The sequence below is a fragment of the Felis catus genome, chromosome E1, assembly GCF_018350175.1.
Source record: "Felis catus isolate Fca126 chromosome E1, F.catus_Fca126_mat1.0, whole genome shotgun sequence".
Lineage (NCBI taxonomy): Eukaryota > Metazoa > Chordata > Mammalia > Carnivora > Felidae > Felis > Felis catus.
In genome coordinates, this window is record NC_058381.1 from 59,865,271 (window position 1) to 59,888,324 (window position 23,054).

The following is a 23,054-nucleotide window of genomic DNA, read 5'->3' on the forward strand; positions in this document are numbered from 1 at the left end:
CATCGGGGGACCCCGAGGGGCTGCTTTGTGTAGCCGTGGAGGGGAGGACAGTGAAGACGGAGGCCGGAGTGCGCGGGTCTCCACGTCACGGGCGGGGCCGGCCTCCCCCACCTCTGCCTGCAGTGTTGCGTCTCCCCCCTTCACCCCACATCTCCTCCCCGCGCCCCTCTTCAGGAGCCAGGACTCTCTGGGTAGTCACTAATGAAAGCACCCCGTGTCTCCTAGGATCCCCGGCCGGCTGAATGACCGGAGGACCCCTCTGGGAGAGCTGAACTGGATCTTCACAGCCATCACAGACACCATCGCCTGGAACGTGCTGCCTCGGGGTGAGGCGGCGTGGGGCAGGGCAGGGAGGCGGCCGGGCCGGGCTGCGTGGGGCCCGGGAGGGCAGCCGCCTGGTGGGAGACACTGGCCCATGGAATAAGGGAAGCGAGACGGAAGCAGCGAGATCTTGTCGGGGAGGAAAGCTGGGGGTGGGGGGTGGGCAGCGAGAGCCTCTGGGGGTTTCCGTGAGCCACAGCGCATCAGGCACCAAGACCAGTGGCAGACAGCGAGCTCCACGTGAGTGCTCGCTCCCACGTTACCGTGCCACCTTCTAGGCAGACTCAGGGCTCACCTTTCTTCATAAAAATTGGCACGGCCCGTATTTCTTAAAACCAGAAGTGTTCTGATAAGACCTGTCTGCATTTTTTTCTGTACTGACTCTCTAGGGTTTGGTGTTTGCATCTGTGTGAGTATATCTGTGTGTGCGTATTGCCAACAGGAAATGTGCGTATGAGTCCCAGCTTGCTTGTAAAAAATTCTTTTAGAAGTAAATCTGTGTCTTTGGCTTTCGGTGCTGGACGTGAGTCACCAAAGCTACCTTTGTATGTTTTCTCTGCCCCCAGATCTCTTCCAAAAGCTCTTCAGACAGGACCTGCTGGTGGCGAGTCTGTTTCGAAATTTTCTGCTGGCAGAAAGGATCATGAGGTCCTACAACTGCACTCCCGTCAGCAGCCCGCGCCTGCCCCCCACGTACATGCACGCGATGTGGTAAGTGTCCCCGGCCGACAGTGCCAGACAGTGTGACGTTCTCTCAGCGGCTTGGTTTCTGTCCATTTCTGCCGTGGGACAAGTCTAATGGAATCACGTGAGACAAAACAGGAAGACTTGCCACCAAGCTCGGAGACCCAGGCGGTGCTAACAGCTGGCAAAGTCCTGCCCAAAGGTCCCCGCGCACAGGACACGCGGGTCCCCTCAGAGTTCAGAGGTGCAGGCGCCTTGGGGTGTCTCTCACGACTGAGCGGGACCAGCGGCTCCAGGGGCCTCACGATCCGGCCACTCGGGGCAGGAGAGGCCCGCACACAGGCTTCTGACTCCGCAGAGACCGGTATCGAGAAAAGAAAATGCCAGCCGGGCTTAGGAAGTGTGTCCCACACTGTTCCATCGGATTAAAGCTGTTGGATTCGTGAGCAATTAATTGTATGGTTACTTCACACAAGCACACGCACGTGTGTGTGTCCAGACACACATACACGGTCGCACACACACGTACGTGCTCGCACCACACACGAGTGAGATTCCTATGACTCTCGCTTATGGTTTCCCCCCAAATCGGACGGTTGCTACTTACACTGCCAGTAACAGGAGTAACAACGGTCCACGTGTGACGTGTCTTCCATTCGGGCCTCCCATCGATGGCATTTGGTTTCTTCCCGTCCCCTTGCTTCTGTAACACAAGTGGAATTTGAGGCCGTGCTAAAACGGGGCGATAGCAAAGGTGTCTGTCCGTGGGAGAAACCCTAATACAGATAGTTAAAAGCAGCCATTCACTCAAGGTGTATCTTCGTGGTCAGGTTTATTCCAGCTGGTGATTTATTTTTTTAAATACGTGCATGACCGCTTTCCCGTGGTGCTGAAAACGTGGAGAGCCAGGGATGGGTTCGTAGACGTGCTGCCCTCATCCACTCGGGAAATCAGGAAGTAAGATTCTCCTCTGTGAGGGAAACGGGGACGTGCCGTGTTGGCTGCTAAACGATTCTGTGCGTGTCCATACCCACGTCTGGTGTTTACAGGGTAAAGCAGAATGTTGCCATGGGGACCCCAGGCGGCGGGGCCTCCACAGTCCCCGTGTGGCAGGCGGGTCACGTGTGCAGAGTGGCCCCACCACGCTGCAACCGGGAGGGTGTTTGAAGGCCTTTATGGTACTCAGAGTGAATAATTAGAGTGAAGATGGACGTTTCTGGAAGAGTGGCTCCTCAAAACTGCCTTTTCCTCTAAGAAAAGTGATGTCTTAAGTCCTATATTTCCCGAACCAGGTTTTTATAAAACACGTATTATAAAAAAGGGAAGAAAATGGTGGAAACACTGCATGAGGTCAGTGCCACGGCTGGTCTTGGAAGGAAAACTCGTGAAGCCGCAGGGAACGGGCGTCACACCAGCTGCGCGGAGCGGAGGGCCTCCCGGGCCGCCGGCGCCGCTGGCCGAGCAGGCTCCCCGGGGCGCGGGGCGCCGCCTGTCAGAGGGAGGCGGCCCGCGTCCTCCCGACACCCCAGCACGCTCCTCGAGTGCATTTTCCAGTGAACGCGCACCTCTCTGGCTGTAGAAATGCCTCCCGCGGGCTGCGCGGAGAAGATGGCAAAGCCAGGCGGAGCCGGGCACCCGGGGAAGGAAGCAGCTGCAGACGGCCCCCCTCCTCTTGTCCTCCCGGGCTGCTTTCCCAGGATTGGCCTCCCAGAACGTTTCTGAGTTCGTAAGAACGGCTTAAGATAAGGTCCAAAGCCCAGACGCGACGGCAGCCCCGCGTGATCCCGCCGTCACCGTTAAGGACGGCTTTCTTGCCAGCGCCGAAGGCTAGGAATGTGGCCCTCTCTTCCGCACGGTCAGCACCCCCGAATCTCACAAAGCACATCTGCGTCTGTCCCAGAAACACGAACCATACAGAGGTCCACGGGGGCCCGGGGGAACGCGGGGAGAGCCTCGCGGGATCCGAGGCAGGCAGAGTGGCTGGCGGCCGTATGTGTGCCCCCGGGCCGTCCCCCTCCCCCGGCCTGGCCTCCCTGAGCACGTCAGGGCCCCTCTGCGGCTGGAACGTACCCTGGACGCGGGGTCTCGTCCGGCCTCGGCCTTCGCGGCCCCCATTGCGCGGAGCGCCGTCCGGCCTGCTGCCCTCCCTTGCTCCCTGTACGTGGGGTCCAATCGTTGCAGCTGGGGCTCCGCGGGAAGCAGCCTCGTGTGCTGGAGCCGGACCTGGGCTCCAAGGCCCCGTGCTCGGCCGTGAGTGAACGTGGCGGGCCAGGATGCCGCAGCGCAGGCACAGCTGTCCGGGGACGTGCCCAGAGCTATGCATAGGGGCGGGACAGGTTGTAGGGGTCGTGGGTGAGCCACCCAAAGGGGCCAGGTAGAGAAACGGGCCCGGCCTTCCCGGCTTCACGCCAGGCCCTCGCACCAGGGCCCCTCGCGTCACCAGCACGTACAGACGCTGGCCTGGCCGGGCCTGCGTTCGGACCGCCTGGGGTCCCGGTGCTGTGGCAGCTGCTGTTACGGGAGGAGACCACTGTCAGGGTCGTGGACCGTAAAAGGGCGGCTTTTCAGAAAACGTGCAGCGGGTGTCGTGTGGCCCAACTCCCAAAAGCGCGTTCTCCGTTTGGGCAGAATTTAGAGGTGGTGAGCCTGGGAGGGCTTCAGTTGGCAGGAGTCTCTTTGTACCTTGTCTGCCCCCATGTCCGCCGGTCCTGTGGGAGCATCCAAGAGGGAGCAGTGTGGGGCGAGGGGCAGAGGGCCAGGTGTTGACCGCAAGCCTGCATCGTTGACACTCAGCTCCAGGGGGCAGTTTGGGCCCAGAGTAAATTTTTAAAGAGTAGTCATAAATTCATATTTTCATTTCCAATTTTCTTATTTTAAAATGTTGATAGCCAATATAGTATATTTTTTTTAACGTTTCTTTCTGAGAGACAGAGTGGGGAGGGGCAAAGAGAGGGGGACACAGAATCCGAAGCAGCCTCCAGGCTCTGAGCTGTCAGCACAGAGCCCGACGTGGGGCTCGAACCCACAAACTGAGATCATGACCTGAGCCGAAGTCGGGCGCTCAACTGACCGAGCCACCCAGGAGCCCCACCAATACAGTATTTTTAAAAAAACTTTCTAAGGGCCAAACGCAACCAATAGGGGGCTAGATGCAGCCTGCTGGGGACTCTGCGTGAGTCCGGGACCACAGGTGCCCCGGGGAGTGGAAGCAGGGGGTTCTGCACCTTGGTGCCCCCGGGACCCCTGAAGCCTGGTGGCCATGCAGGTGGGGAGGCATCGGTGGTGGCCCGGGCTCTCCTTTCGGGAGCCCACCCTGCTTCACCGTGGGCCTCGAAGGTCCTCTCCAATTGGGATCTTTTTTGGAAAGGCTTGATATCATGGCCTTCTATCTTTATATGCTGAGAAAGTCCACGCAAGTAAATCTACAGGGTTCTCTTGCAGGAATCAGCGGTGATGCGATTTCCAGGGAGGAAATCATATGCGTACAGCACACGTTTCCTCCAGATAGGGTTTTCCTAATGACGGTGCCGGCGTGAGGTGTAGCCAAAGAGTAAACATTAGTCAATCCCATTAAATGTTGCAAATTATGCCATTAACCCACTTTGATCAGGACTTGGATGTGAAAGCAGCCTTTAGATTTCAAGTAGAAAATGCTCGTAGAAACATAATCAAGCAGCAATGGCCACCACAGCACATGGAGACACGGGCGTTTCCGGCCAGTGCGAGAGTTCACTGAGCACACAGAAGATTCAAGGGGACTTGTTTAGTGGTAAATACACCCCCCACGCACACCCAAATTAGGAGTGGCCACAATGTGTCTTAAGTTTATTTAGTTAGAGCGCGTGCATGTGCGTGAGCAGGGCAGGGGGCAGAGAGAGAGGGAGAGAGAGTCCCAAGCAGGCCCTGCACTGCCAGCACAGAGCCCAACATGGGGCTCGAACTCCCAAAACCATGTGATCAGGACCTGAGCCGAAGTTGGCCACTTAACTGACTGAGCCACCCAGGTGCCCCGTGATCACGGTTTTTTAAATGCTGTTCCCAAGTTCCTTGTCAAAAGTGACCTAAGTCCTAGTCCCCTCGCGTGGACTGGCTTCCCTCCAGCTGCTGCTGGTCTGCGGGGCCGCCTTGGATGAGCCTTGCTTTCTTTTCACACCCAGGGGCGTCTAGAAGACCCACACGGATGGTCTGTGCTTCCTAGGGGAGTGTCCACAGTGACAAAGTCTTGGTCCCGCACATCTAAACAAATAGTGTCAAGGCGGGAAGAGAGTGTGAAGGTGATGCTTGTAGGTTTCCACTCTCTCCCGGGCTTTAGGGAAATGCTCATTTGCACTTGCGTTTTCCTGGGCCCCACCCCGGCTTTGGCTCTGGCTCCTGCGTTTGCTAAGGTGGTTTCTAAGGAGATGCTCGCAGAGGGACAGCCGTGCTTCCCAGAGTGACACAGGGCTGCAGCTGTAGGGTTGGCCGGGTTGGCCCGGCTACCGTGTTGTAGATCTGGGGAGGAAGGGACCACCTGGAGACAGTGGGGGTCTTTATTTCTTTATAAAATCGTTCAGAGTTGTTTCTAAGTCAGAGGTCAGAAACACTGGGTGTCAATACCAGGTCAGGCCCCCTGCGGGCGGACCGACCTGGCTACAGTGGGAGGCCTCCTCCCCTGGAGGTGGTTAGAAGCAGCGGTGGAAATACAGGGTAGTTGGCAACGCAGAGTCTGCTGGCTTCACGAAGGAGAGTCTGTCGCTCGTTCCATGTGGCCTAAGCGTGAGCCGCGGGGACCCAGGCTTCCCGCCGCCCCGCAGTGGCCAGCCCCGGGGGCCCAGCTCGTTCTGGCTCTCATGTCTGTGTCTGTGTCTCATGCGCCTCATCCAGGGAGGGGGGCTGGGAACGCGGCAGGTCCCGGGTGGCCGGCGTGCCGCTCACACCCCCTCCGTGCGGGAGGCGGGAGAGCAGCCGCGAGGGACCAGGCTGTGGTGTCGGGCGCAGACGTGAGGCCCGGACGCCAAAGTGGTCGCGCTGCCCTGGGCTCAGTTCGGCCGCGTGGCCTGGGTGCTCGGTGCTGGCGTGGGCTTGCGGCGGAGCCGGTTCGGTGACGGGCGCGTTAGAACAACGCCCCTTGCTCTTTCCGTCCCTCCTCGGAAACAGACCGGAGCTGCTGCATCCCCAGGGAGCACACAGCCAGCCGCGGCTTCCGAAAGAGCGTCTGGAATAAATGCTGTGCCGTCGAGTTACTACAGTGCTGGGGTGGTGATGGGGAGGTTGAATTTTGAGCAGGGGAGGAGGGAACAAAGCCCAACAGAAACCGGGGTTAAAACACAACGCAGTCTGCACTTGCACTTGGCTTCGGGAGGGGCGCTAACGGCTCGGCTCCTGTCTAATCTCTGATGTGAAGCCGCCAGGGGCTCCTTCTCCTTCACTTTCGATTTCTGCAGGCCGTGAAACCTCGCCTCTCTCCACGGTAGTAACCTGTGCCTTCCGTCTCCGTCGAGGGCGCCTCGCCCGCTGCGCGGTCGCTACAGATGGAGGCCGCGCGCTCTTGGAAGGCTCCCCTCCCGGCCCACTCCCTGGGCATCTGCCATCACGGGCCCGTTTCCTGAAAACCCGAGCTCCTGCCGGCACGGCACGTTTTCCCGGCCAGTGACTCATCGAGCTGCCTCTGCCCCACGCCGCGGGGATCCGCTCGGCTGGCCAGGCTGTCGCGGCGCCCCCTCCCGCCGCAGTGTGGCCGCTTCGCGGGCTGTGGGAAGTGCGAACGCAGACGCCTCCCGGGTTGGCCCCTCGCCACGGCCTCAGACTTCCCAGGACTCACAGTCCCACTCTCCCCGAGCGAGAATCCAAATTAAGACGCCAAGTTCATTTTGATCTTAGCCTAGAAAATGCAGCCGGTTTCAGCCAACCGGTGAGATGCTCCGGAGAGAGCACCACTCTCGAGCTGCCGGGCTTTCGTGGGAGCTCAGGTCCCCGAGCCGACCCTTTCCCCTTGCAAGCACCAGCAGCCAGAGGCCTGGAGAGGGTCACCGGGCCTGCTGCAGCTGCACACGTGCCACCGTCTTCAACGCCGTGGGCCAGTCCCTATCCTCTGTCCCCCCGATGGCCGTGCCCCTCTGTCCACGGCCCTGAGCCCTGCCTCACTCCCAGGAGCTCCGGGGCTTGCCTGCTCCAGGGCCCCCTGTCATGTCCACAGCCCCCCCCACCCCACCCCGCCCCTGTGCACACACGAAAGCACATTCCGGGGCTGCTTGAGGACCCAGTCCCCGAGGGAGGGGCCGACCCTCGGGAGCCGCCTGGCCAGCCAGTGACCACGTGGCTCTCAGAAGGACTCTCGGAAGGACTGTCACCCTCAGGCCCCGGTGCAGCTCCGTGAGGCTTTCACTCTTTGGAGGGACCCAGTGGGTGCCAGCCACGAGACCGCAGGGTGGCCTGTCCCAGTGTGGCCTGGTTCCGCTGATAATCCAGGACACCCCCGCCAGGACCGAGGACAGCTGTGGCGGCGTTTTCACGGGAGGCCTGTCCTTGCCTCGTGATCTTGGTGAGAGGGGCTGAGAAGGGCGTGTCGCCTGCTCCACGCAAGCGTGGTTCCAGCCGCCCTAGACCCACACCTTTACCTGCCCCCAGCTTGTACGCGCTCGCAACTCCTCAAGTTCAAAGTTTTTATTAGGTTAAATTCAAGGAATTTTTATAGCACGGAATTGCAGTGATTGACTTTGTTTCTGTCTAACAAAGAGTAAATCTCTCCCTCAACGCCGCTGAAGAACTGTTCTGCCTGCAGCCTGGCCACTTATTGAGCATATGGGAACTATTTATTGCTTGTTCTTTGAGGCACTTTTGATTATGTGCTGATTGCCTCTTAATTAGATTGGTGGGGGAAGGGTGTGCTTGTTCGGCAGGGTCTGGGAAAACTGGAACATATTTCGTGTGTTTGAATAATGACAGGGAGCCTCCAGGCTGTTGTTTGTCTTACGTGTTTCCCGTGTTCTGGCTGTTTACATTTTTCGTTCCTGATTTGGTCCTCCCTGGGGACGTGGAGCAACGGTCCCCCGTTCCCCACGACCATGTGGGGCCATGAGTCTAATAAATGGCAGGTGGAATCCTGCCTCTCAGAAAGTGTCCTGGGAGAAGGGGTGGCCGTGCTGGAAACCAGATCCGCATGCCGGCCCCCACCTTGTCTCCACGAGAAAGGGAAGGGAGAGCAGGGACGAAGGAGCCTTGTGTCCACGGCATCCACGCTTCCCATCTGTGGCCATAGAGAAAGTGAGGGGATGGTCTGTGTCAGTTCAGAGCTAACGCCGAATGCCACGAGTGGCCCTCATTCCTCGGCGCCCCTGCGAAGGCACCTGCTCTCCCAGGGTCTCTCGAGAACCCTCCGAGCAGGCACGACGGGAAAACTGATGCCAGGGAGGTGGAGCCACACTCGCCAGGCCGTCGGGCGCACTCTGGCCGTCTTGTGTGTGTTTTGAGCTAGGTCCCGATGCTGTGCGAAACCGGTGGAGAGGTGGCCAGGGTCACACATCAGTGACTTGCCGTCCTCTCAAACGAGGACAGGGACATCTCATCCCGAGTGGTTCCTTTGGGCACAGGCTCAGGCAGCGGGCGGTGTGGGGCCAGTCCTGATTCGGGGCGGGATGAGGGGCCGCTCAGGACGGGGGGCCTAGACAGAGCCGCCTCCTGGCCCCACGCTGGCCGTTTCTGATGAAGCACCGTGGGGCGTTTGCGTGCGACACTGCCACGGTCCGGAAACTATGGTGCCACGGCTGCTTCACGGCCGTGGACAGGCTGTGGCACCAAGTCAGGGGAGAAGCTGTGGCAGAAAGTGAGACCGTCCCTTTATCTCTCCCAAGCTCTTTTCTCATTTAAATTTAAAGAGAAACCACGTTAACAAGACGGCTTCAGTGTGCAGCCAGATGCCTTCCTCCTTCTCCTGTGGCCCGGCCGTGGCCAGGGCCCCGCCCGGAGAAGCGGTCAGTAAGGCCCTGTGGGCGCCCCTCTGCTCTCTCTGCAGGCAAGCCTGGGACCTGGCCGTCGACATCTGCCTCTCTCAGCTGCCCACCATCATTGAGGAAGGCACGGCGTTTCGGGTGAGTCCCACAAGGGCGTCTGTGTGGTCCACTGGGGTGGCACCCAGGGCGCTGGGTTGTTGGACTTTGTTCACCCTCCTGGGAAACCGTGCAGTCAGCAAAGTTGGGAAGATCGCATCCGCCGGGGGTTAAGGATTTTGAGCTGGCAAGCTCTCCAGAAACGTCTTCTCTTAAAATGCTGTCCTTAGCGTGCGCTCCCCGAGCCGTGTTCCACACTCTACCTTTTACCTGGAATGGGTTCTGGTTTCCCGAGACTCCTGACTGGAACCCTCGGAGGGTGTCGAGTTCGGCCCTGAGGGGATAGCTGGTCCCCAGGCCGCCCGGGGGCCTGACACGGAGGGTCCCACGGCCCCTCGCCACCAGCCCTTCTCGCTCCCGCTGCTGCACGGCCTCCTCGGCTTCCTTCGGGACCTGTCTGTCGAGTGCTTACTGTGCAAGCCTGAGTGCACCTGCAGAAGACCCGGCCCCTCCCCGGACAACCCTGAGAAAGGGGTGGGGGTCACACCCGTCGAGTTAGAGCACGGCTAGGAACAGGCGGAGGGTGTGGGGAGCACGTGTGTGCCCTCTGACCCCCACAGGACGGGGAGACTTTTGGGTCTGGAAGGAGCCGGACAGCAGGGGGTAGTGGGCGCCTCCAGGCCATCTGAGACCCAGGTGAGTCGGGGGGTGGGGCCAGGTGGTCAGAGCCCCTAGCCTTCTGTACCCACACTGTCGTCTCTGGCCCAACCCAAGACTCCGGTGGGCAAGCCCCTCCCCTGGGCCTCGGTTTCTTCGTTTTACAGGAGAATTAGGGTGGTGTCCACTGAAGGGGCTCAGGAGGACTGAAGGAGTTCACACGGGCTGAGTGCTCAGGTTGAGCGTGGGTGTGTGTGTATGTGCACATGTGGATCGGGGTGGGGGTGGGGGTGTACATATGTGTGCGTATCTGTGTGGAGTACGAGTACTCGTGGGGGTACATGTATGTGTGTGCATATCTGTAGGGGCGTGTGCACGTGTGGGGTACGTGTATGTTTATCTACATGGGGTGTGTGTGTATGTGTGCGTGTGTGTGAGGTATGTGTGCACATGTGTATACATGTGTATGTGTGTAGAGTGTATCTACATGTGTGTTTGTACGTATCTGTATGTGGGTCTCCGTGTACACGTGTGCACATGTACGTGTGTCTCTCTGGTGTGTCTGTGCAAGTGTGTGTGGGGATGTATCCGTGTACATGCGTTTGCATGTGTATGTATCTGGGGTATGCCTACATACACGTGGGGATGTGTGTGCATGTACATTTGTGCGTGTCTGTGCAACGTGTGTCCACGTGTGCTTTGTGCGTATCTGTGTGGGGTGTATATCTGTTGTATACGTGGGTGGGTGTGTTATCTATGTGAGGTGTGTCCATGTACATGAGAGTGTGTGTGTACATGTGTTCACTGTGCATACCTGGGTATGTGCATCTCTATACGTGTGTGCACATGTGTGTATATCTGTGGTTACCTGTCTATACATGTGTGTATACGTGTGTGTTTACGTGTGGGGTGTGTGCTTGTGCACGTGGGGTGTGGTGCGTGTTTGTATGTCTGTAGGGTGTGTGTATGCGTGTGTGCTTGTGTGCACGTGTGTGTACATAAGTGCATACCTGTGTGGACGGGTGTGTGTGTGTGTGTACGTGTCTGCGTATCTGGGGGTGTGTGTCCATGTACGTGTGTGTTCATGTACCCGTGTGCACAAATGTACATGTGTGTGCTGAGTGTATCTGCAGGGTGGGTGTGGGAGGTGTCCACGTCTGGGTGCGTATGTACACGTGTGTGGGGGATGTCGGTGCGTGTGTGTGTACATATGTGCTCATCTGTGCCGCTGCGTTGTGTGTCCGTGTCCGTGTGCACGTGTGTGTGCGCTTGTGATCGATGCAGGTGCATCTCTGTGCACGTGCGTGTACGTGTGTGCGTATCTGTGTAGGTGCGTGTGATCCGGGCAGGAGCGTGTCTCTGTGGGGTGTAATTCCTCAGATGGTCTGACGCCCCTGTGGCGGGGGCGATGGGCTGAGAGGCCTTCCTCTCTTGTTTATCTCCTATCTCCTCCTCTTTAGTGCTTGAAAACCTTCACGTTTTAGTATGAAAACGTTCAAGCCTCCACAAGGTTGGAAGAGTAGTACAGGGAGCACCTGTGTGCCCACCGTCCTGCCGTGAACATTTGCCACTTGCTTGAGCACATCCACCCCTCTCTCCGTCCGCCTGTTCTTAACGCTCTCACAGGTTAAATCACAAGCCGCCTTGTTTTCCACCCTGAAGGGAGAGCTGGCAGGGCCTGCGCTCGGCTCTCAGCCGTGCGCGTGGCCCCTTCCCGCTGGACCCACACTGAGGCAGGGACCGGGCTCGTGCAGTCATGGAACTCCGTGGGGACAGCCCAGGCCCCCCCCCCCCCCACTGCAGCTGGAGGCCCTCCCGAGTGCCTCAGCTCGCCACAAACACGTGTTTAGAAAACCTCCTACAGTTCCGGCTTTCTAGACCGGGTGTGGTTTTACGCTGTACCCTTAGGGGATCAGAACTCTCTACTCCTATGCAAAACAACACAGCTTCTGCTCGATTACCCTTCCGCTCCACTGCCAGGCACACTTGCGCGGATCTCAGCGCTTCATTTCTAATCTGCTGGAATCCGCGTTCTGCATCTGGGAATAATTTCCCCCAAATTGTGATAGGGAGGGGTAACTGACATAGACCCCCCGCTAGGTTTTTTATTTTGTTTTCACTTTTTCGGGAGCAGAACGTACGTAGAGAAAATTGCACATCACAAATGTGCGGCTTGAGGAGTTTTTATAAGAGGAACACACTCCAGTAACCAGCACCCAGATCGAGCGGCCACCCGTTAGAACCCCCCAGACGCCCCTTCCTGCTGCCTTCAGTCTGCTTTCCCGAGCGCAGCCACCATCCCGCCTGGTTTCGTGTGCTTGGATCGGCGGGGTCCTACGGCACGTCGCCGTCGTGCCTGCTTTCACTCAACGTTACATCTGCTCCCGCGGTCGGGGCTCTTGTCACCATGGGGGACGCTCCAAGGGTCGTGTGCGCATCGTCTGGCCGGTAGGCATTTGGAGTTTACAGGTAGCACCCCCCACGAATAGGGCTGGCCAGTGCCAGGCCGAGCCGTCGGAGCCTGACAGGAAGGAGAAATCAGTAATGCTGAGCCTGTCTTTACTTGAAATTTTGTTGTTTCGTTCGTTATGGATTTTCACATCTATTCTTTTTAAATCTCGCATTAATGTATTCTTTTATTTCAATTACTGAATTTTCTGGTGCCCCCTTAAGTTTTGCGGGTGCTGCTAATTTTTTATGGGGCTTTGGTGCGTTTGTGTCGGGGGCACACACTGGGAGTGAAATTGCTGGTTACCAGGCACACGTGTGGTCGGTTTTAGTAGAGGCTGCCAGGCGGTTTTCCTGTGATCGAATCAACTTGCACCTCTACACAGCTTACGAGAGTTTCAGTTGCCCTGTATCCTCATAAACGCTTGATACTTTCTACCCTTTTCCCTTTATTTGGCTATTGTGGTTCAGTGTGAAGAGGTGTTTCACTGAGATTTTATCTTGTATTTCTCTGATGGTTCGTAGTGTTGAGCACTAGTTTGTATTTTCATTTGCCATTTGAATATCCTCCTTTGTAAGTTGCCTCATCAAGTCTTTTGGTTTTTCTTTTATGTTACCTGTTTCCTATCGATTTGTAGTGGTTGTGTATATAATCTGAATACAAATCCATTGTGAATATCTTTTTCTTTTTCTTTCTTTTTTTATCTCTGTGGACTTTATTTTCATTTTTTTATGTTTTTTTTTCCTAGAACAGAAGTTTTTTCTTTTAACATCCAATTTATCAGTTTTTTTCTCATTTGCTTAAAGACCTTTGGTATCCTGTTTAAGAAATGTTTACTTTGAGATGAACACCCTTGAGAAGGTGTTCTTTTTCTTCTGAAAGCCTGATCGTTTTACTTTTACCCTTAGACTCGCAGCCCCTCTGGGATTTACTAGTACGGACAGTGTGAGATAGGGGTCAAGATATGCTTTCCCACACGTGGAGGTTGAGCTTACCCAGTGTTATTCACATCGAACCAGGCGACCATCTGCATGGGCTGCTCCTGGGTTCTCAGCTCTGCCCTTTGGGCCACTGTGTCCTTGCACAGTACTGAGCAGCCTTGATCATGAAAGCAGTTTTTATAGGGATCGCATGGATCTGTAGACGGACACAGGGCAGGCAGTATCTCCACAGTGTTGCGTCTTCCCATCCATCATCATGACTGCGAATAGTGTCTTTCTAAAATTTTCCGTCTTCCCTTTCTTCGTATATATATTGTTTATAAGAGATTTTTTGCAGTACCATGACTAAACTCACTATTTTGTTCTAATAATTTTCCTATAAATTACTGGCCTTCATTTTTTTTTATTTTCTTATTTTTTTAATGTTTGTTTATTTTGAGATTGGAAGAGAGAGAGAGAGAGAGAGAATGAATCCCAAGCAGGACCCATGCTGTCAGCACAGATCCTGACACGGGGCTTGAACTCACAAACCGTGAGATCATGACCTGAGCCGAAATCAAGAGTCAGATGCTCAACTCACTGAGCCACCCAGGCGCCCCTGGCCTTATTTTAAAACCTCGTTGTCAAATATACCAAAACAGAGCCCAGCATGTTGGTCACTTGTCCAAGGTCAGTAGTTGGGAGGACACATTTTAATTAACAACGGAAAGGAGCCTGATCAGATTTGGCATTTCCCGATGTCGGGAGAAAGGGGGAGTGGTTGCTCGCGCCGGGAAGCATGGAGTTTCTTGAAGGACTTGAAGAAAGCCCATCTGCAGGCTGAGCCCTGACAGGCTATGGAATTTGAACGCTCTTGGCCACTGGGCAGTTTTCTGTTGTCTCCTCTTGTAAGTGGTGAGGTCATCGTGAGTAGTGAGTGTCACTGCACGTGAGGACAGACAGCAGGCAGTGTAGCCGTGTCTGGACCGGGGATGGTAAGCGAGAAGAGGAGGAGGAGGTGTGTTGAGATCACTTCCTCTGTGCCTGAATCCCCCAGGGGTCAGGGGGCTCTTTGTGCCCATCTGGCCTTCCTGCTTTCTGTCCTTTTCCGCTCGCGCCTCTTTTCAGGCCCCGGGGCCATCTGACACGTGGGCTGACCACAGAGCAGCCCGCCTGGCCTCAGAATTGCCCTGGGAGGCCTGGACACGCGGCCCCATGACTCAGAGCCTCTGCACGGCAGCTCTGATGCTACAGCCGTAATCTTGGAGACCCGGCCCAGCATCCCTGCTCTCCCTCATCCTCAGGTGCACACGGGGGCAGCTCTCGAGGCGCTTTGGGGCGCGTTATTTGGAATGCCGAGCCTGCGTGTGTTGGGGGGCTGCCCGCGCCATGAGGGGCACGACAGCCCTCGCCACGTACCTCAGCGGCAGAGACTTGCCCTTTCTGTGAGCTTTGGGTGAAAAGACGTGGAATGCTTGTCCTTACGGTGTGGAACGGTTTCTCCGGCAGTGAGCAACACGGGAGCATCCTTCATTCAAATCCGGACTTAGAAGGAGGGGGAAAGAGATGGAATGATCTGAATTACCCGAGCTCCCCTCAGAGACCAAAGGTCTCCCACGTGTGGGGACGGAGCGCTTAACAGAGGTTACTGTTTTTAACCAGTTCAGGAAAAATTCACACTTGAAAACAGGAAAGCCAGTTTGGGGGCTCCTTCCCAGCTCCCAGGTCGCCCTCCAGATTTGGTGCCCCTGGCCCACGCCGACTTTGCGGGAACGCGGACTCCCGGGTGGTGCTTGCTCTCCGCACACTTTCCACGCGATGGACTGTTCTGAGGGGACACTGTGGCTCTGCCCACCAGGCTCCTCCGTGGACGGTGTGGGGTGAGCGGGCCCGGGGTGGGGCTTACAGACCTGAGTCGTGCAAACACACGCGGGGCCACGCTGTCTACACGTGCCACAGTCGCACCTTCCCGGCCCCCTTCCTTAGGCACAGACGCTCTGAAACGCAGCCACCACCTTCCCCTTGGGCAGGAGGACAGGGTTGGGAGGCAGAGATTTGTAACTTGGGATTCTTCTGGTTCAGGGTTTGGGGACAGCAGAACCGTGTGTTAGGTGAAAATGATTCTGTCAGAACGAAAAACCCAGCCTTCCCGCTAGCCCGGCTTCTCGGTTCCCGGACCTTCCGGCGGCCAGGTCCTCCCTCCTCCCTGAGCCGCTCCTTCTGTCCTCTGCCTGGTCCCTGTCACTGCCGGGAAAGGCGTCCCCTCTGCCAGTCCAGGAAGGACAGATCAACTCCACGCCCCCCCCATCACTGTGACCTCGGTGCCTGGGTCCTCCACTGACCCCAGGGTGGCCTCGCGTACTCTCTGCCCCCTGCCCCCCACTCTAGGGTCCTGAGGTAAATCACAACTCTGGTTATTTCCTTCCCGTGCCGCTCTGCTCGGCTGTGTCCTCCCTCTCCGTGTCACTGAGAGATAGAAGTGATAGAGAGTCCCCTGCAAGTGCCCCAATGTCCACCCACATCCCCGCATCCGGGCCCGTCCGCCTCCCCGACTCCCGTTCCCGGAGGGCCGCCCGGGCTGCCGGCGGTGCACGGCCCCCCCGAGAGCCCGCCTCCCTGCCCGCATGGCACCAGCCGCTTCCAGATACACCCTCGCCCCCGCACGGGGAAACCAGAGTTCTGCACCGGGTGGCCTCCCACCACCCCCCCTTCCATTCCTGTCCTTCCCCTTTGCACCCAGATCCCTTCTCAGAGCCGTCCACACTGGAGTCTCCAAATTCCCGCCTGTGTTGAGCGCACTCTGCCGCGCCTCTGCCCGCTGCGCCTCGGTCTCCGGGGACTCGGCGCTGCTCAGCCGCTCTCGGGGGAACCAGGCTGCGTCCTGCCCGCCCACCACCCCTCCTCCTTCTGCGCCACCGCCCTTGGCCTCCGGGCTCAGCCCTGCTCTTTCCCGCCTCCCTTTGAGTTTGCACCTCCAGCGCCGACCCCCCCCCCCCCCGCCCCAACTGCAGGCGCAGCATGGTTCCCACTCGATGTCCCCACTCCGCGTCCTGTAGGCGTCTCCACTCGTCCTGGCGGGATTCCCCACGTTGTCCCCAGACACGCTCCTTGCAGTCTTCCCAGCTCAGCCCGGGGACACCCTCTCCTCCCGCCCTCGTCCGGTCTGCTCGCGCAGGCCGCCAGCTGCGCCCTGCCCTCCCTCGGCCGGACCCGGGCAGCCGTGGGGGCCGCGTGGGGGGCGCATGGTGTCAGGGCGAGGTCCCTAACTAACGCCCCTGCCTGTCCCACAGCACAGTCCGTTCTTTGCTGAGCAGCTGACCGCGTTCCAGGTGTGGCTCACCATGGGCGTGGAGAACAGGAGCCCGCCCGAGCAACTTCCCATCGTTCTGCAGGTGAGTGTCTTTGGACCCTCCGGACGGGCTGAGCGGGCTCCAGGGAAGACCGCTGCCAGCAGAGGGCAGAGTGCGTGCGTGCGCGCGCGCGTGTGTGTGTGTGTGTGAGTGACGGCCCCGTGGCCGTGCGCGGGCCGGGTGCCTGGTGGTCGGGGGGATCAGACCCTCGAAGTCACCGGCTCCCGTTGCACTCAGTTGGGAAGGCCGTCCTGGGGGCGCCAGAGTTCCCTCCCCACCCTCACCGAGCCCCTCATTTGGGTCGTAGTCGGCCGCCCTTCCGGGCACCCGCGGAACGCCACCGTGCATGTGCTCGTGGCATCGGGCCCTTCTGTTCGGAAGGATGTGAGCTCCGAGCCACCGGGGGGACAGGAGGGGAGCCGTGAGCGCATCGCAGACGGCCCTCGCGGCTCCTCGCCAGGTGCCTGCCGACTGCAGGGACTGCCTGGGCGGCAGGCAGCCTGGACCCAAACCCCTGCCTTCCCTTCTGTGGAGGGCGCGTGCGTGGTGGCGGTCGAGTGCCAGCCCTCACGTGGTCCGTGTCAGTGCTCGCGCGAAGACCGCGCCCCGCCAGTGGGGTGGAAGCTTGGTTTCGTGGGTCTCATTCGGCTAATTTTTTCAGCTGATGTGATCGGGTGAGGTGGATGGCAGGTTACCAAAATTCTTCACGGGGGGGAAGATGAGAAAATGTTCCCAGAACTTTTGTGTCAGTTAATGTGTATTTGCGGGAAGTGTGGACCTCTAGTCAGTGTAGACACCGAGGTCTAATAACTCACTTTAGGACCTGGAACACAGGCTCTGCGGTCAGGGTGCGGTGGCCCGGCAGACGCCTTGGCAGAGAGGGGCGGGTGCTCACAGGCGCGCTGCCTCCCGGTTCAGGGTCTCAGGTCCTGAGAGCCGGCTGGCTGCCACCGGCACCTTCCTGTGAAGTGGGAGCAGGGGCCTCATCACCTGCCTGTGCGAGGGACGCCAGGCCCGCGGAAGGGCCGGCACCTTCTTACACGGGCTGCTGACCACGTCGCGACAGAGCCCCCGCGAGCGGCTCCTGCTGCCCAGGGCCGTTTGGGAAATGGGCGGATGGTTTCTCTGTGTCGCCACCAGAGCCCGGCGTCCCTCCTTCGGCAGGCGGGGGGTGGTCAGCTTCCTCTGGGTCTGTCACACAGCCGACTTTGAGGACCGTCCGCCAGCCCCAGCACCGAGGCTTTGCCTGGCTTGGGACTGTGTGCGGGACCTCAGACAGCACAGGGGACTTGGGACGAGGGCACTGGGGACGTGGTAGAAATGCCACGGCCTGTCCTCGCCCCAGAGCAGCGGCCGCCACGGTCGCTCCCGGGATGTGTCTGGGCGCCGTGTGTACCGTGACCGACATCGTGAATAGCCCGCAGAGCTTGTTAGCCTCCAGATCAGTTTAAGACTGTCCTGGGTTTGAAGAAAAGCAGTAAAAAGGAGGAAACACAGCGGGCCATCTTTTGAGGGAGCACACACGCTGGCCGGCTGTAAGTGGACAGGACGTGCAGGGACGGCCGTGGCACAGGGCGGACGTGCTGTGCTCTGTAGCTCCTCCTGGCTTGCCGGAACGTTCACTCACGGACCCTGTGGCCCTACCACCGACCTTCCGGTGTTTTCGACGGTGCAGCGGAGTGAAATTCATCTTTTGCAAAGCACGGGTGCGGTGACAAGCATGCGAAATCAGGTCTTCCGGGTCCGGCAAACGGTCCTGCTGTAAATGGCCTTCTATTGACGTTTTTCCTAATGTTCCATTTACAATCCACACTCCCTCGGGGAAAGAGGGCCTAACAGAGCCAGCGTCGTAATGCCGAAGAAAGGGAAAATAACTGAAGGGAAAGCTGGGAGACGTTTTCCGTGCGATCTTGCAAGCAGCCACAAGCAGCAGGCTCTCCATTATCCTGGAGGGCCGTCTCCTGGGCTGTGCCCAGCCCGGGTCAGTACGTGAACCTGTACTTAACGAGAAAGGACGGGGACACGATGCAGAGGCGCCCCGGCTTCATTCGGCGTGGCCCACGGGGTCAGCCTCTTTCTCATTAGCCTGGTTAACTTCACGCTGCTTTATCGTAAGGAAGTGTATTTTTGCCAAAGCCTGGACCTTGTCACCCATAAGGTATCCTCTGGGGCCTCAGCAAGTCAGAAAGTACTGCCTAAGGGAAAGAGAATTTTAATACAGACTTTGTGGCTTTTCCGATCCCTGCTACTTTCTCCACACGCCAGAGAGGATTTTCTGTGCCTCACGACTCAGAGGCATTAGCGGATGACCTTCGGTGTCAGATGAAATGTCTTCTCAGGCCAGCTGATTTGCAGCCCGTCCTGCGAGGGTGAGCTTGGAAATAACCTTCCCTGACCAGCCCCCGCGGCTTTTCTTGCCTTTTAGAAGTGTAAGCAGGAGGAATCGGAAGGAAGTCCCTCAAACCCCGAGCCGCCACAAGGTGCACACGGTCTTGCGGTGGACGAGACGTCGCTGTCCGTGGCCCCTCGGGCGGCCGGTGTGCAAGGAAGCCCCAGACCGAGAGGGGAGAACCCACGAGCTGCAGGAAGGAGAGAGAAGGGGGGATGTCATAGGACAGTGTTAGGACCTCCACAGACCTCACGAGGCGGTCCGGGCATTTCATCGGGAAACTGTTTGCTTTCGCTGCATCGTTTTATTTATAAACAGAATTTTTGGTCTGAAAGTGCAGGGTCGCTCTCAGTCCACGGCAGGAAAGTAACTGCGTGTTACTGTGACACGTGCTACGGATGTCGGTGGGCATCAGGTTCCTGGGCGCCAGGCCGGCGGGACCCACTGAGGTCCGCCAGGCCCGAGCTGCAGAATCTGTTTTTGTAGGAAGTGCCCCCCCGCCCCTCCCCGCCAGGAGTCTCGGCCCAGGAGCCCGAGCGCCGTCGCTGCAGGAGGCGGGCGAAGCGTGGCCGGGGCGGCAAGCCCCGCGTTAATGCGGGCGTGCACGCCGCCACTGACGGGCAAGACCCAGTCGCTCGTGGCGTTCGCCATCTGTCCCTGTAATTTCCACAGATCCTGGGCCAGTCTGAAACGGGAATAATAGGAATAAAAAAGTGTACAACCAAAAGCCAGTCCTTATTTTAAAGTAACTTTCATTTCCACTAGGCTTCCATTTTCCTAAATATGAATCAACAGAAGGAATCCGAAGGACGATGTCATGTTTTAAAAAGCCAACACTTGACCTTTTCCAATCGGACATTAATAATCACAGCGCAGAGCCCCGCGCCAGGCTCGCGGGGCCGTCTGCGGAGGCTGCGCCGCGTGTCCCGCCAGTGTGGGCACGGCGGCGGGAAGCGGTGGTGCCACGGTCGTCCTTGTGAACGAGGCTCCGGGCCCGGCGCTGCCGTGAGAGCAACGTACCCGGTGGCGGCCGGGGCACGCGGAGCCGGAGCCAGCCTCGCGGCCGTTTCCTCCCCTGCAGATCGCTGCACCGCCTGCCCAAAACGCGGCGCTCCGTTCACGTTTTTCGCGTTCGCTGTGACGGGAGCGGCGCGCAGTGTCCGCGGAGGGGTCTCTGGTCTCCGACCGACTGCGGCCGCGCTCACGGACCCGGGGTCGGCGGGAAACCGGCCCCTGAGGCGGCTCCGTTTCCGGTACGACGAGGGCAGCCGGCGAGTCGCCGAGGGGACGTCCTGCGCTGCGTGCCGACGCCGTGGGGGTCGGCGTGGCGGACAGGCCCCGTGGTGGACGGCCCGGGCCAGGTGCTTCCGCGGACCTCGCGCCACTGCGTTTTGAAAATGCGCCCAAGTCCGGGGTCAGACTGTCGCCGCCTCCGCCGCTCCCGCCGAAGACGCAGGAAGGAAGGCAGGCCCGCGCTTTCCCGCCGACCTTGCCCTGCGGACCCCCGCTTCAGGCACACGTGGTGGCCACAAGTCCAGCGTGGAATCGGGTCCCACGCCTTCGCCCCGACTCTTCGTCAGAGGCTCGACACCTCCAGACGCCCACACGTGCGTGGGGACGGAGGTGTGGGAATGGCCCCGATGCAATGGGGGGGGGGGGGAGGGGGCACGCTGCATTTCGGGGGCTGGGCCAGCCGCGGCTCCTCCTCCTCGCCTGCCCCGCCCCCGGGGCCACCGCTCCTGCTGGGGACCTGGTGCTGTCCAGACCCCTCCCCACCCGTCCCTCCAGCCCGTGTTTGCCTCTCACAGGGAGCCCCCGAAACCTCTGCCCCCCGTCGCGTTCCACTCCCCTCTGCCTCCTCCCCACGACCTGACACGATCGACACCCTGCACCCAGCGTGTTGTCCTCGCGGCTCCTGCCGCTGACCTCCGGGAGCAGGCGACACCACCGGTCCCCTCCACCCAGCCTCACCTCCGCAGCGGGCATGGCCCCTGCTGTCTTGGGTCGCTTTCCCCCCCATCAGTCAGGGTCAGGTCCACTCTGTCCCCCCCTCCATCCGGCCACCGCCGGTCTATCCCCCAGCGACCACATTGGACGTTCACTGCTGCTTCTCTGGGGAAACCCTCAGCCTGGTCTGTGGGACCCGTCCTCAGACACCCCAAGCTTTCCCATCCCCTCTGCCTGCTACCTGGGGGCCCCACGCACTGCCTCCCCTCTGGGACCTGGCTGCCCGCTAGGAAGGGGGACCTTCAGGACCCTCCCAAGGAGGGCAGAGGCACACACGATTCGCAGCACTGCCTGCCGTCACCGCGGATTGTGACAACGTGGCCGTCTGCCTGTCTCTGCAGCGACTGATGGTGGGAGGGGGGGCTCCCTGCTGCCCCCAGTCGCGCCCCAGCGCAGCATCCGCTCGCAGCAAGCGCCCACGAACACGTGCTGGGTGGCCGGCAGTGGACAGAAGAGTGCCTTCCAGGGGCTCCGTACCCACGGCCTTGAGCGTAAATACCATGAGGAGAAGTCACTACAAATGACCCCATTAGAAATTTTAAACTCTGATGTAACAAAGAAAACAGAAAAACACGTGGCAAAGATTGTTCTTTTTAACGTGTAAAGAACTTTTCCATGTCGATAAGACAAAAAGGCAGACATCTAAGTGGCAAAACAAGGACACACGTGGCCAGTTTACTACAGAAATAGCCGATTAACCTGTGAAAAAAAGACAATCAACTTCACTTGTAATGAATTCAGATTAAAAGGATATTTTATTTTTATCTATCATATTGGTAAATAATAGTGGGTGGTGGGCTGCTGTTGTCCCGGAGTTCTTAATTTGTTGTTTAATTAAACCTTTGGGATTCGGTTTTGTGTTTCTCCTTTTTTATAAATTAAGAAATTAAGGGTCAGGGAAGTGAAGTGATTGGCCCAAGGTCCCATAACCAGAGAACACAGCAGCAAACCCTCGTCCTGTGCACTGTGATCAGCAAAGGCCCACGGGAGGGAGGGAGCACCCACGGTGGGGAGGGACCACGGGGCGGTGGGGGGCACCCACAGAGGGGAGCACCCATGCGTGGACTGTAGGAAGTGCATGTTAGTTCACTGGCAGGTAATTCGGTAGTAAACTCGTACTGCTCCTACCCTCGAATTTATCCTCGGGAAAAACCATGTGAATAGGCAGAAATATGCCTGTTGGGATATTTATCATAGCATCGTTTGTAATAGCAAAAACCTGATAATAGTTTAAAAAGGTTGCAGTGGGGAAGTTGTTTAAATGAACCGGGCACCGGGAACGGTACGGCCAGACGTGCCCAGCGATGGGGAGTCAAAGCCACAGTATTTTATTTAGTTTACAGAAGAGGCGAGAAACGCAATAATAGATTATCTAGTTTAGAGTAATTAAAGGAACGCTGTCTGGAGGTTTATACACCACAGTGTCCTCGGTGTGTTTTTACGTGCAATTAAAAAGTATTTGTTCTAATACTTTCTGCAGGGCCCTATTTTATACAGAGAAAGGAGCACCTGCTGTAGGTAAATGAATGAATGCAGCCGGGGGCAGGTGTGAGTGCACCCCCGCGTCCAGAATCGCACGGCTCCACGGTGACGCCCTCTCCTTCTTCCTTTCTCAGGTGCTGTTGAGTCAGGTGCACCGGCTGAGAGCCCTGGATCTGCTGGGGCGCTTCCTGGACCTGGGCCCCTGGGCGGTGAGCCTGGTGCGTGCTTCCCGCACTGAGCCGGGGGAGGGTGGAGCCCCAGAGACTCCGTGGTGCGTCCGAGGACTGTCTCACAAGCTGGGAGTGATTGGGGGCGGGGGGGGGGGGCGGTCAGCCCGAGGGGCCCTAGAGGTGCACGTGCTGCCTCGCGGCCTCCGTCACTACAGCCTCTGGTGGTTTGGTTTTGCTCTGCCCTCTTCTCCCATCTGCCACGAGGCTTCGCCTTTGCAGACAGAAAGTGTGGCCGGCCCGCCCCCGTTCGGGAGTGGCTCGCCCCTGCAGGTGCCCCTGAGCCCGCAGAGTGCCCGCACACACCCGTCCACCGACTTCACACTCCGGTGCCCAGCACAATCTGGAAACCTTCTCTGATTTCTCATTCCACAGAAGAGTAGAAACGGCCATTGAAAACAGAAAACACTGACAAAAATCAGATCAAAAGCGACTTGATTTTCAACAACTACATCAGAAGGAAGGGGGTATCGTTAGGGGACCTGCCAATTAAAGGGGGTTCAGGAGACCTGTCACCAGCTGCAAACATGGACCTTCTTGGTTC

General features: G+C 58.3%; 1 protein-coding gene across 5 annotated transcripts in view; it reads left to right on the plus strand.

Annotated features, from left to right (window-relative positions):
- Window positions 1-23,054, plus strand: part of RPTOR (regulatory associated protein of MTOR complex 1) — a 333,238-nt gene that overhangs the window by 224,323 nt on the left and 85,861 nt on the right. For all 5 annotated transcript variants that reach the window (XM_045044638.1, XM_045044640.1, XM_045044639.1 and 2 more), the window contains 5 exons: window positions 226-326; window positions 888-1,032; window positions 8,996-9,071; window positions 16,346-16,447; window positions 22,418-22,501. In XM_045044638.1, the coding sequence (XP_044900573.1) occupies window positions 226-326; window positions 888-1,032; window positions 8,996-9,071; window positions 16,346-16,447; window positions 22,418-22,501 (508 nt within the window). The remainder of the gene's footprint in view (window positions 1-225; window positions 327-887; window positions 1,033-8,995; window positions 9,072-16,345; window positions 16,448-22,417; window positions 22,502-23,054) is intronic.